Source organism: Lagopus leucura, unplaced genomic scaffold (genome assembly GCF_019238085.1).
Source record: "Lagopus leucura isolate 7727_CA_CO unplaced genomic scaffold, USGS_WTPT01 Super-Scaffold_100035, whole genome shotgun sequence".
NCBI lineage: Eukaryota > Metazoa > Chordata > Aves > Galliformes > Phasianidae > Lagopus > Lagopus leucura.
The window spans coordinates 383,998-397,931 of record NW_024962284.1 but is presented as its reverse complement, the minus strand read 5'-3'; the positions used below and the strand labels follow the sequence as shown (position 1 = coordinate 397,931).

At 47.6% G+C, this 13,934-nt stretch overlaps 1 protein-coding gene across 5 annotated transcripts; it reads left to right on the top strand.

Annotated features, from left to right (window-relative positions):
* The first annotated feature begins 60 nt into the window (after window positions 1-60).
* On the top strand, window positions 61-13,917 carry LOC122186221 (ras-related and estrogen-regulated growth inhibitor-like). 5 transcript variants are annotated; one of them, XM_042882695.1, is made up of 6 exons: window positions 61-663; window positions 4,971-5,095; window positions 5,740-5,843; window positions 10,858-10,914; window positions 11,321-11,394; window positions 12,317-13,917. In XM_042882695.1, exons 2-6 carry the CDS (start codon window positions 5,061-5,063, stop codon window positions 12,800-12,802), a joined length of 756 nt encoding a protein of 251 aa, XP_042738629.1. In that variant the 5' UTR covers window positions 61-663; window positions 4,971-5,060; the 3' UTR covers window positions 12,803-13,917. The 5 variants fall into 5 exon arrangements, with proteins under 5 accessions (XP_042738629.1, XP_042738628.1, XP_042738633.1 ...); XM_042882694.1 differs by having other exon boundaries at window positions 4,946-5,095; XM_042882699.1 differs by lacking the exons at window positions 4,971-5,095; window positions 5,740-5,843.
* The last annotated feature ends 17 nt before the right edge of the window (window positions 13,918-13,934 follow it).

The window sequence follows — 13,934 nt, the reverse complement described above, 5'->3', positions numbered from 1 at the left end:
AGTGCCCTAAACAACCCCAGCTGTGTTGCTAGCTGACAAGCTGTTTCATGCCAACAACATTTACCTTTGGCTGCACACTTCTCTGAGTGCTTTTGTTTATCTGTGTTTCAGCTGATTTAAAAATAACTGGGACTTCACTGGTTGTAGAAGAGGGCCATCAACTCCCAGTCCCACAGATGGGTCTCTCAGCCTGGAGGGCAGGACATAAGTGCACAATTGGTTGATTTAAAGAGCCCACCACTTGCCTTAGTTACTCATGTCCTTGCAAGTTTCCCTACCCTGGAACTGTGGGTGCACTTAAGGCTAGCAGAGAGGCATGCATGTTTTGATGAGTTTGTTTCTCCTTTGGAAACACTCAGTGCTCTTCAGAGATTGCAGATAGGCAAGATATTTTTAAGAGTGTTAAGTGCTATTTATTTATTTGTTTATTTTTATTCCTCTCCTTACCAAGCTCTTGTTGATCTGTTAATACAATCTTGGCACTGTGTGGCTTCTGGGAATATTCTGTGGTGCTTTGTGACCCACAGCAAACATGGTGCTGAAGACTGCGGGGTAAGAGAATACTGCAGGATCCCAAATCTACTCCTAGATTGTATTAAGATGTGAAAATCCTTCTTAAACATTAACAACAGAAGATGCAGCTGGGAAATTTTCTTCTTAAAGGTGAGCCAAACTATTGCATAGCAGTAAATTCTGTGTGTATCTTATCATTGAAATAACAGATACCAGTGGCTTAGTGATTTCATACCTATTCCATAAGCAATTTTTTTGATCTCTGGTCTTGGTATTTTTCTCTCTTCACATTCTGCAAATCAGGCAGATCACTGAGCAGCATGTGCAAGGCCATATTCAGCAAAGGTGCATTCAGCAAAGGATTGCATTTGTTTCTGGACAGTGATGACAACTAGGAAGAGTTTCCTGCATCTTTCAGTAGGCTCTTGGCGTAGCTGTCAGATTCCCTACAGCCACCTTGAGAAATGACAAGTGAGCTCTGTTCACCTTGCACTTTTGTAGGGAATTCCTTGCTTCTAACAAGTCTTATGTGCCTTTGCTGCAATTCCTTCCTTAAAGTAATGTTGCCCCTACTCTGAATGGAGGAAATGCTGGTTATGAGCATAAGTATATCTGGGTCTTGTCCTGTCTTATAAGTCACTGTAAGCATGCAGGAAATAACTTGATGTGCTTTAAGCATCAAGCTTTGTAGTACAGGCTGCTTTCATCTTGCCTTACTTCAGCTTGAGGATGTGCTTGGGTTAAGCCAGTTCTCTAGTCACCAAAGAGAGGGGGTCATCTCTAGAGGCTGACTTGTCTCTCCTTGCTTTGGATAGTTTGGCATGGACAGCCCCTGGGAGAAGCTGTTCCTTCTCTGACTGTGCAGGGGGTTGGGTGCGTAGATTTTATGCTACTAGAAGAATACAGAGGCAGGGATCTTTCTGCAGAAGAGGTTCAATTTGGCTGTTGGAACAGTCACCTCAAGGCAGTGTGCACAGCCCCAGGCTGCTGTAATTCAAGGAGCATCTCAGTCATACAGTCTGATTTTTGGGTGGTCCTGTGCGGAGCTAGGAGTTGGACTCAATGTTCCTTATGTGTTCCTTTCAACTCACGGTATTCCATGATTCTGTTCTACGGTAACCTTCTTTGGTCATTTCATCTTGCTTCTTCTTTTTCAAGCTCCTACAGACAGAAGTATGTATGGGGGGATTTCTTTGAAAACCATCTTCTGGCACTGCTACCTCTTCTGCTTCTCCCAAAGGCGGCTTTAGTTCCTTGCTGGGGCCACAGATCCCTGCAGTAGCAATTAATTGCAATATGTGGTGCCAGCGTGCTGGCATGAAGAGTGTACTACCACAGACTATGCAGGGACTGCATTCCAGTTACAGGCTGTTCAGAGTCCGCAGCGGAAGCAGCGTTGCCAGCTGAAGCAATTTGACTGGGAACGTCACAATTCCCATGTGTTTCTCAAGGTCTGTGAGTGCTGGGGCTAAGAAACAGCATGGCTTCCAGGGGAAATTTCTAGCTTTCCTGGTTGCAGAGAAACACTTGTAAATCATGAGAGATTTCATGGCTCAGAAGCTGGAAGAAGGAGCTGAGGGTTTATTCAAAAGAAAAATATTTTCAATCCATGTGTCCCCTCCAAAAAAAAAAAAAAAAAAAAAAAAACCAAAACCCTTGGGAAAAGTGATTCTAATCCAGAAAAGACATAAGAAGAAGTTAGTTGGCTTTGTGCTGGGTTCAGTGCCTTTTTCAGCAAATATCAAGAATTCAGTCAGAAACCAGGAAATAAGAGGAAAATATCCAGATTTTATTGAATGTGGTGCATTCAGACTGAGACATAATGGGGCTACTCCTGACGTTTTCTTTGGAGGAAGTTAAAGCTCCTTACACACCAAATGGAAGCAGAAATCCTGGTTCTCTGAAGTGAAGCTGCAAGTCTCCTTGACTTCATGTGTTGTGGGTGGCCACTTGAGATTTTCTTTTTTGGCTGCTTCGTGTGCTTTGCCACACTCTAATAGTTTGTGCAAGGGCAGGAATTCTTCAACAAAACAGGCAGCACTGATTCATCATGGAAATTTATCTGCTAGGACAAAACATCTTTTTGGATAGCACGTCAGATCAGGGTGGAATTTGAGAGCTGCTTTGCCCAGTCTCCGACAATTAGGCATCTGCGTGGCTTAGATGAGATCCAGACCCAAGTTCCTGCCATCCAGCCTCTCTAAGCAAAGCTGCTGAGTTTGCTTCCCTTCAGTCTCCCCTTGGTGCTGTTTGACATTGTGTAAATAAGAATTCACTGCCTACAGTGCAGAGGGCATCTGTCTGCTCTGAATCAGAGCTGAATTCTAGTGCCTGCTCCCTGCCCACTGGCCACAAAGCCGCTGGCTGTTCTGCTTTCCCTCTTGTGCTTTCGAAGAATGCTGATAGGACTCTGCTTCATATCCCAGCAAGAAGGACAACAGACTTTGCAATGCTGACATTTTACCACTCTAAGGAAGCCTTGTTTTCTTACCAGTGTGGCCGAGAGGTTTGCTCAAAAAGAGGCATTGGTAAGTGCCATTGCTTCTCTGCCAGCTCTGCTTCAGCCTTGTGCTGCTCTCATATTCTCTTTTTTGGGATATAAATGCCTGGGTGTTACTAGATCCCAGCTGAACTGCACAACCCCTACTGCGCACCCCTTGTTCCCCTGTTCTCTTTCCAAAAGAGCTAGGAGAAGTGTTCAGCCAAGCACTAATTGAGCCTGAGCTATGGCAGCGAGTGTTATGTGCTGGTGAACAAGGATCAACGAGCTGTGGCCTGGCTGAATGTGAGCCCCAGCCCTTGTTTCATCCCTCACCCTCTTAAGAGCTATGGACTGTGGCACCTTAATTCATTTTTTTTTTTCCTCCCTTCAGACAGATGCTTTCAAGATTTTGGAACATGTTTCATTAATTTAAATGGCATGTACTCTTCTTTCTTTCCAATGGGATGTGATGGTCACAGCGGCTTGTCTTTGGGCTTCACATCTTGAAGACCTGGTAGCAATCTTTTGATATCTAAAGGGAGGTGTAAGAAAGAAAGGGGACAGACTCTTAAGCAGCCTGTTGTGAGGGGAAACAAGGGGAAACGGATGTAAGGAAGAAACTTTTTACAGTAAGGGTGGTGAAGCACTGACACAGGTTGCCCAGAGAGGTGATGGATGTCCCATCCCTGGAGACACCCAAGTTCAGGCTGGATCAGGCTCTGAGCACCTGATCAAGATGTAGGTGTCCCTGGTCATTGCAGGGAGCTGAATTAGATGACCTTTAAGGGTCCTTTCCGACACAATTCTATGATTCTATGAAGAAATGGATTCTCATTGGGATTGAAGTGGAAACGGCCCATGCTGGCCATCCTACAGGATGGCATTCTGCAGCGTCTCAGAGCTCCATCTGGATGAGCTGTCAATTACCTACATGATGGGATTCCTCTTCCATCCCTTGGCAAGTTGTTCTGTGCTCTAAAATAAGCTTCACAAGCACAGCCGTTCCACACAGCGTGAAGCCTTCCTGTTGTGAGGATCCATTATGTGTGCAGCATAATGAAGTGCGATGGATGTGGGGAGCAGCAGCAGCAGCCTTTCTTTCTGATGGCCAGCTTCTGCAGAGAAACAGAAGTGCCCTGAACTCTGTCTTTGGGACCCAAGGGACTTAACATCTTAGTTATGATACAGGCCTGCTTAACATTCAGCAGCCTGCACAGGCTGCAGGCATTCATCCTGGCGAAGTGGCAAAGTAGCTTAAGAAGTTCTTAGGATATCTCATTCAGGCCTTCAGGGTGGAAGGGAAATCCTGTTAATATGTCCCTTTGGTGTTTTTTTTTTTTTTTTTTTTTTAGTGTTTTTCTTTCTCTTTTACTTCCCCTGTCAGCTCTGCAAAGGCATCTTTGAACTAACATGTGCAGCCAGATTTATTTTCTCAGCATGATCCGGACACATTTTGGCTGCACATTGCAGTATGCCTCAGTGGTTAGAAATCAGCAGCAGACAGAATGTAGCACTGGGAAGCCGTGTTGGCTTGATGTCTTTTGCACTAGATGTTTTCTTTCTTCTTTTGTGACTGAAGAAATAGCCCTTTCTATTAAGAAAAGAGATGCTTCACCACCAGGTCCAGGCCAATGCAAAGCCATTATGGAGAAATCAGACAGCAAGCCTGGATATGAGCGAGCACAGGGGCTAGGTGCCTTTCATCTGTTTCCTCTCTCCCTATTTATAGAACATGGGTGAAGCGATTGGGATCCGTGTCCTTGTTTTGTAGTGTCTCTGCCTGGCTAGTAATACAGAGTTTGCACAGCTGAACCAAAGTCAGGTTTTGATTCCGATAGGAGCTTGCAACACTGTTGAGAAAGGAGTGGGCTTGGTGCTCCCTGAAGTCTGAAAGAACTTTTAATTGCATGCTGTCTTTGCTATAGCAACTAAAAATATGTTTATTGACAGTGTTGCTTTTGTTATATTCTTGGAGAGCATTCCCTGATGGCCCCATCCAGTGTTAACTCTTGGGACACATGCTACTAGCGAGGCTTGCTGCGTGATTGCTGTCTCTGAGGGAATAATGTTTGTACAGTCATTAATGAGGGACAATTACAGGTAAGACGTGACCTGACTACGTGGGGTTTGAACCCTTTGGGTGGGTGCTTAGGAGATGAGCTAACTGCTATTGGGACTGAAACTTTACAATGCCTTTTTTAGTTTTAAAAAGAAGGTGCTGGCTTTGAAGTCAGCTTGACATTGTTGCTTTCAGCATGGATCTTCTGGTCTCCTGCACCTTGAAATCAGAGCAGAAAGGGGCTGGCTTCCTCTTTATCTTTCTCTCCTAAATAAAAACACACTGCTACTTTTGAGCCAGCAAAGTTCAGGTGTTTTTTTTTTTCTTTTCTCAAAATAGCCAATGATCCGGCAGGGATTTTGTTTGGACCATGCTATGGGAATTCCATGATCTGGGGCTCGAGGTGATTTTGTTCTGTGTCTGCTTTAGGACAGTGTTTTACTTCTGCTGGATTTTGGTTTGCAGGGACATGATTCATGAGTGAATTTGGCCCCTTTCCCAGTGCAAACTCAGCATATTATAAATAAATAAATAAATAACCTGCAAGTATCGAGAAGCCTGGCCATAAATATTTCAGCAGAAAGCAATATCCACCCCCACCTACTTTCATCTGGCTCTGCCACAGGTGCTTGGTTCAGCGATTGCAAGTCATAATGCTGTGTTTCCATCATGATCCATTTCAAAGGTCTGCAGTAGACGTGGGCCCATGTATGTGCCACCTCTCAGTGCGTGTTTGGGATGACATGGTGTTCCAGCATGGCTTTCCAGTATCCCTAGATGCACTGTCAGGTATGTAAATGTGACAGCTCCAGGGCCTGAGCCAACTTTTTCCTAAAGAATTGAAGAGTACACAAATAGCATTGCCTGGACTCCGCTGAATTCTGTCTTAAAGGCTAATGAAGTAAAGGAGATCATTGGAATAGATCTTCTTCTACCCAGTGTTCTCTGGCCATTTTGGCTGAACGCGGTGCTGTGGTTCAGCTTTGGTCCCACCGCAACGTGGAGGTGCAGTGAGAGCACCAAATTTGTTTCTGGTCAGAGAGCTGAAGCCACAACAAAGCCAGGACTTTCTCTATGAAATGCTGCAGCAGCGTGTTGCAATGCAGCTGATAAAAGCTCACTGGTCCCAATTGTTGAAAAAAGGAAAAAAAAAATCTGGAAGTATCCTCTTACAGGCTTCATGCCTGGATATTAATATGCATCATCAGGGCTGTGGCATCATTTTTCTGCTGTTACACCCCGAAGAAGGATGCACTCTGAATGAAGTGCACCTTCCCTTGGTGAAGCTTGTGAGACACCTATAAGGAATCACTGCTGGGGAAGCAAGAACTGAGGCCCAGCACACACCATGCATAGCAGCACTACAGCTCAGCTTAAGCACAGCAAGAAGTGGATAAGCTGTTGTGTCCTGCTAGAAGCAGGGATGAAATCTAAGCACCTGCAATGGGTGAGGTGGCTCCTGGATGCAGTTGGGATGAATGCACAGAAAAACATACACAGAATTTACCCAGGACGCGCAGATGCTGTCAGATTTGGCTGAAATCAGCCAATGTACTCAAAAACTGAACAGGGTCAAGCAAGACAGGATTTGACTGACAATCAAATCAATCAAATTTGACAGACAAATCATTTCCTTAGGAAATGGGACTAAAAATAGGAGAGGAACACAAGGGAAACTTCTTGACACCCCCCTCTACAGTTGGGTTTTTGTCCTGAAATCTGAGGTTTGGAGCTCTTGCTGATGTCTTCTGGGCTCCAGATGGAGTCAAGCTGCAAATGTGGTTCCTGTGAGCACTGGAGTAGTGCTGGAGGAGCACGGACTGATGCAGGGAAGCACGTGCCAGCTTGTCATGGTAAGAGCAGCATAAGTGCAAAGAGAATGGAGCTGGGCTCAGAGGTTGCAGGGCAGGAGCACCATGTAGAAGATATAGCAGCAATTATCACCTCAGTGTTTTGTATCTCCACTTGCTTATTTCCCTTGTTTTCCAGTGCCCTCTTACCGATGAGAGCTTCAATGGCTGCCACTCTTCTATCTTGGTAGCAATCTTTAGGAAACCCTTCTACATGTTCAAGGCCAGAACACAATTCTTGGGTCTGTGCATGCACCAGTGCTGTTCAGCTTCACCACGCTTTATGGGCTGTAAATATCCTGTTTTGGGTTACCTTGAGTGCATGTGACCTGGGTTACACTGTAGGCAAATTCACCAGAGTTTATCAGGCAAAGAGCGGCCCATGTGAGGGATGAGGAAAGCCTTTGGAAGGGAGGCTGGAGCCCTAGAGTGGACTTTGACTGCCCCACACTCTCTCGTGTCTGTTCTGGAGTTTTAGCGCTGCTGTCACCTGTGCCGTCCATGCAAGCGGCATTCTGGAGTTTGCTGAAGGTGGCCGAGATGCTGCGGGGCTTTTCCCTCCTGCTTACCCACAAGCCTAGCAAACGGGAGTTGATCGTTAACTGGGGCTGAGGAGAAGAAGGAGGAGGAGGAGGTGAGCATCCCCCAGCCCGCCTGCACCCAGCCCTGCCCGGCCCCTGGGGCGGAGCGCTGAGCTCCGAGCTGCTGAGCGCGGTGCTGCGAGGGACGGAACGCGGAGCTCCGAGGGACGGAGCCCCGGGCCCGGAATGAGCTTCCCGCGGCCCCTGCGGCGCTCCGTCAGCCTGAGCCCTGCCCGAACCCTGCGGCTCGTCGTGCTGGGGCAAGGCGCCGTGGGCAAGACAGGTAGGACCGGGGGGAGGAGGGTCTCCTGTAGGGACTGGTGCGGGATGGGGAGTGAATTCCTCCAGAATTGCCTTCCCTAGCAGCTTGGGTTTGGTTTTCCTTCCTCCCTGCGCTTTGCCCTGCTATCCCCTTGCGAGGATTTAGGGCAACCCTTCACCCAGCCGGGACTGGCAGTTCTCTTTGCAGCACTCAGGTCTGCCGGAGCACAGCCGCCCCAACCAGCTCTGGAGATGACATTGGGGCTGCCGTGTCCTTGGGTGACATTTTCCTCTCTACCAAGGCACAACCTCTAAAACTGTGCAGTGGTGGCACCTCCGCTGGGCTTACTGCCAGCTGTCAGGGCTGTCCGAGTTGTGTTTCCATATACAGTAACCAGCCAGCCTCTTGCTTTCCTCTTTCCTCGTGTTATCAAAAAAAAATATATCACAATTTCCCCCTCTTGCCCTGAAGGGAGATCTTGCTTAAAGATCAGGAACTTGCAGTTCTAGAAATCAAAGGGAATATTAAAGTGAAATGCCTAACGAAGGACTCCCCAGGCCTGGCACTCTCTGTGGGGAAGTAAAAGCACAATTTTCTTACCCACCTCTGCTGCATTCACCTGGATGAACCCAGCTGGGAGCAGTTCTCTGCTCTCCAGAGCAAGTTTCTTAAAGTTTCTGGTCTTATGGGAAGGTGTTGCAGCAGCTCAGGCATTTCCATCCTTGTATCCCAACCCCCTGAGGAGGGTTGAGTTTGGGTACAGGTCTGTGGATCACAGAATCACAGAATCGAACCCCATTGGTAGCTCCAAGATTAAAACCAGCATAAATCACCCAAGGGAGGCTGGAAGTGCAGCCCTCCCTTGAGCTATCTGCAGCCTTCTGCTGCTGATCCCAGTGTAAACTTCAGAGGGAAGCTCTGCTTACAGAGTGCCAGCTGAAGATGGATTGGTACTATAAAGCTTATGAGAGGGTGTACTGTGCAGCAGGACAAATGCTCAGCACGTGGCTGCACGGGGCTGTGGAATTGGCTGCAACACAGCTTGGTCATGCATCACAGCATCCCCTTCGTCATCGATAAAGACCAAATTATCCTTATCTGCACTGGGGTTCTCAAAAGAGAGCCCTCTCTGAGGTTGTTTATGTTCAAGATGGGGGGAAAAATAATGCTTTATATGGGTGGTTGGATGTGCTTGCACCTTGCTGCCTTCATCTTGAAGGGCAGCTTCTGGGTTCCTGCACCTGAGCCAATTTCTAATTCGCTTACTGGCTCCTCTGCCTGTCCAACACCACACTCTCTTGCACTGAGTGGCTGCTGAACATAACGACATGGGATCAGGTGCTTCCTAGAATTCAGGACTGCTGTGCCTCAGTTTCCCCCAACCATTCAGGTCCCACCTGAAGGATGCTGCTGCACACCTCCTGTGGGATCCTTGGTTATCCCAGCAGAAAGCAAACATCACCTCGGTGTGGGAGCACATCAGTTCTGCTTCCTGCAAGCTTTACATCAACATCTTGCCTTCAGAAGAGTTTAATGCCATATTCTGGGTTTGGTGTGTTTCATGCTCCCTTTGCTGCCCTTGCTCTGTTTTTTTCTCCTGCTGTGCTGATGTCTGGCATGCAGCCTCCATGTCCTGCCTCTCTTGGGGCTTTTTATTTGTCCTGCCCTCCGTTCCTACTCATTTTCCACTGATTTCACTTTCTGCTCCCATTGCCTCTCTCGCCACCTCTTGCTCCTGTCCATAATCATTACCATCATAACCTACTTGAAGTGCTAAAGTCACTCACATCAGCCCTGCTCCTTCAGCCTGCAAACCACTTCTCTGCCCACACCAGAAAATATACCAACAGTGTATTTTCAAAGATACTGCCTACAAAAGGCAACATTGACTGGTTTGCTTCGTCCACCTGCAGCTGGGGGCACATGGATTGGATCTGAGCAAGCTGCCTTGATGGATACAGGTGACAAGGGTGAGGAGAAAGCCCATGCTGTGTTTGGATGGCCCTTCAGCATCAGCAGACCTCAGCCAGCCATTTAAGTGTAATTTTGGGCTTCGCATCTCCCTGTCTTGCCGGCAGAGCTGGTAATCAGATAAGAGAGGTTTAATTGCGCATGCTGCCTTTGCAGGGCTTGTTTTGCTGCAGCACACTGCTGTCATATGGAAGACCTTGCTTAGGATTTCTCCATGCATCCCTCCCAGTTTACTGTGCCACACAGTACTCCGACTTGGGAGTTCAGATGACTTTTGCCAGATTTTCTGCCAATGGCTTTTATTCCTCCTTGCAATGTGCCTGGGTCAGGTTGAACAAACAGGGCTGAGATTCATGAGACCCATCCAGGCAGTCATAGCATCAGCAGAGGTGATATAGAGGAAGAGCCTGGCCCTACAGCTTGCCTACGCATTGAGTTCATGTTCACCCACCATAAAACTCAGCATGTGCATAAATCTCTGCAGGATTCAGGGCCAGAAAAAGCAATTTATCAACCCTGGCCATGAACCACACGTACAAGGAGCTGTGTGTTACGAGTTTATGACTGGTTTGCTCTCTGCTCCCAGCCACCAAGCAGGATTTGCTTCCCATCCACACGCCCTGAAGGGACATTTCTGACAGCAGAGGGACTCCTGGCAAGGCAAGAGATTGAGTTAGCAGAGTCCCAGGGGCCTGTTGTTGCTTTCCATCCCTGTTCTGCCGAGTTTCATTGTCATGAAAAGCGTTTACACTGCTGAATGAGCAGGCAGCTTTGGGGTGGTGGAGGTATTTGGTGTGTGGAGCTGAGTAACACCCTACTTTCTACCCATAGCATCCCATTGAGCTTTAGTCCTTGACGTGAGTAATTGCCAAAAGCATGCAAAATCCGTGTTCCCAGGGCCTGGGTTAATTAGATATAGGACTAATTCAGGAGGATACAGGAATGTGAAGCATTGCCAAGGTACCTGATGCAGTGCTGGGTTTGCATTGTGGCTGCTGTAATACTATCTCCTACTTCCCATAGGGGCCGGTCTTTGCTCCAACCCTACTGCCTCCATCAACCAATATTTCTCTATATTTTGCTCTGATGATTATAACTGAGTTTGTTGCTGTTTTTTTTTTTTTTTCTGTTCTTAATAGCACTGACTGTCAGATTCATCACCAGAAGGTTCATTGGAGACTATGACCCAACACTAGGTAGGTAAATTCCTTTTCCTTGCTGCTAATGCTTCTCGAATTCCAAACTCACCTTATTCCCTTGTTTCACCTCAAGCAGACCAGCTGCAGTGGTCAGAGCCAACAGCCATTGTAGCACTTCCCTGTCTCTTGCATCTCTTTTTTTTTTTTTTTTTGGCAATTGTTTTCATAAGGCAAAACCTATTTTTTTTTCCCCTACAAAAGGGAAGTAAGTTTTTCTTCTTTGGACCTTCTCTCTGCCTGCTGCTTTTTCCTTCTTGAGCTCAATAAGATGTTTGAAGGCTGGAGCACCTCTCCTATGATGAAAGGCTGAGGGAGCTAGGCTTGTTTAGCCACATACTAAAATAAAATAGAAAGCAATCCTGGGGATTCTCACTGCTGTGTTTCTCTGTCTGACTTCCTCCAGAAATGATTTACAGACACGTGGCTGTCATTGACGGGGAGATGGTGCACTTTGAGATCCTTGATACAGCAGGACAGGTGAGCTCACAGAGCTGGCTGACCCAGGATTATTGAAATTGGCCATCACTGCTCTTTCACCAGCTTTAATCTGTTATGTCTGAAATACCAGCTGAGTTGTTTATCTCCGAAAAAAAAATGTTTTGGAAAGTTTATGCACTGGATTGCCAGTGAATTGCAGCAGCCCTGTCTTTCTGTACCCTCTGTGGATATGGCAGACACATCAGAGGCCTGTCTGAGCTGTGCCATCCCTACCTTGAGCACTGGGTGCAGGTTTTGGATGCCACAATGTAAGAAGGATATAAAGCTGTTAGCATCCATAGGAGGGTTACGGAGATGGGTAACAGCCTGGAGGACAAGAAGCTGAGGTTGTTTGGTTTGTTGGGCCCAGAGTACAGGATGCTGAGGGGGCACCTAATGGTGGGGTAGTGGTCATGGCCCCAACGTGCTGGAGCTTAAGGAGTGTTTGGACACTGCTCTCAGACCTAAGGTTTGAGTGGTCCTGTGTGGAGCCAGGAGTTGGACTCTATGGTCCTTCCCTTCCAATTTAGGATACTCTATGGCTCTGTGATGTTCCAGAAACGTTTAGAAGTGGTACATGGGACATGGATTAGTGGGGTAAGGGACATGGATTAGTGGGGAAACGTTGATAGCAGGTGGACAGTTGGACTGGATGATTTTGGAGGTCTTTTCCAACCTTGGTGAGTCTATGATTCTGTGCCTCTGTGGTTCTGTTGCAGTCTGTATCCATCACATCTCTCAGCCCAGCAGACTCCTCTCCTGGGCTTGCTTGCTTGCTATCAATGCTATGTGAGAGCCCAGGTCAAAAGATCCTCAGAAATAATGGTGGTGGGTCCCCGTGAAAGGTTTTACGGGTTGCAGTGTGTGTATTTAGAAGATGTTGGGGCTTCTCATACTAACGGCAACTTCTCTGCCCCACCAGGAGGAAGATTCCCTGCAGATAGAGGAGAAGATCAAGTGGGGCGATGGCTTTGCAGTGGTCTACTCGGTGACAGACAGGTGCAGCTTTGACGAGGTGATGCGGTTGTGTTTCCTCATCAACCACATCCACTCCAGCCCTAAGCGGAGCGGCGGGAGCGAGCAGCCGCCTGTGGTCATCGTGGCCAACAAGAAGGACTTGCAGTTTGACAGAATGGTATCCACGCAAGAGGGTGAAAATCTTTCCAAAGCTTTGAAGCTTCCTTTCTATGAGATTTCTACTCGGGACAGCTATGAGGAGACTGTGGCAGTGTTCAATACCCTCTACCAAGAGCTCATGAGGCAGGGGCATTTTTCCCCAGGCTCCTTCAAGAGGAGGACAGTGTCGAAAGTGATGGAGAAGATCCCCAAGATGCAAGCCAGCTCCACCTTGAACTCAGCAGGCCGGAGTCTCAGCTTTAACTCTTTTAGGGACTACATCCCTGAGTGAGCATCCCTGGTGCAGAGGAACAGGACTGAAGGATGGGTCCTCCTGCTGCTGAGGCGCCTGTTGTGTAGTGAGGAGCTGCTTTACTTGGGGTTGAAGAGCAGTATGTAGAGCAGGAGGGGAATGTTAAGAGGTGGCATTAGTGTTCAGCAACCTCTGAAAGCCTGGTCACTACAAACAGGCTTTGGGTCTGCAGGAAGGATGCTCTTCCTCTGTCCCACCCATCCTCCTCCTGCTTGATGTCAGCAACAAAGGTTGTTCCTATTGACTTCAGATGTATTGTGTCAATGCTTGCGGGTCCCAATTGGCTGCACTGGGGATCAGATCCAGCACCCACACCTCCCTATGGGATTTCTGCTTCCCACAGAGAGTTCGCTGGGTCTGTCCCTGTCCCTTCTTCATGTTCCTGGGCTGGCAGGGAGGGCATGTTTTAAAGCAGAGATCTGTTTACAGTAAGGATAAAAAGTCTGCTAATCCCTGGCTTTTCTTAAAAGCTATTTTTTTTTAACATCTGAAGCTCCTTGGCATTCTCTCCTGTAACATCACTGTAAATAAAAGCCTGGGCAAGGGGCTGTTTGCTGAGGCTGCCCTTTGTTTGTCATCTCCAGAGCTGCCAGCCTTTAAGGGGAAGCAAATTGGATGGCATCACTGCTGTGCCCTGCAACATTAGGCTTAGGTCACATTGCTCCATCGTGGGGTAATGTCCTTCCTGATGCATGCCCTTGCGCTAGAACTCAGCTCAGTGTGTGTCCTGGACACTCCCAGAGTGCAAGCAGTGGGTGTGGATACAGAGGAGTGCAAATGATTCTTAGTCCCTTATCTGCATTTTAACTGCTCCATCCCTTTAGCTGGATAAGTTGGCGGGGTTTTTATTTTGCTCAGTTTGGCTTTGTTATGGGGCAGCAAAGGAGCCAGGCTTGCATCTTTTTGCTGCTGCATCATCAGTGCCGTCGAGTGTCCACTTGCTAAGCTGCTTCTGTGCAATTTCTCTCAGATGCAGAGCTCTGCTTTGCCACCCCAGGGGAGTTTTTTGGAAGACATGTGGCGTGCCACTGGTGTGTCTTCTGAGAAGCAACTGTGCGCCACTGTGCCCTGTGCCAATAAAAGCTGAGTTAGCACCTGTGTGTGATGCTCT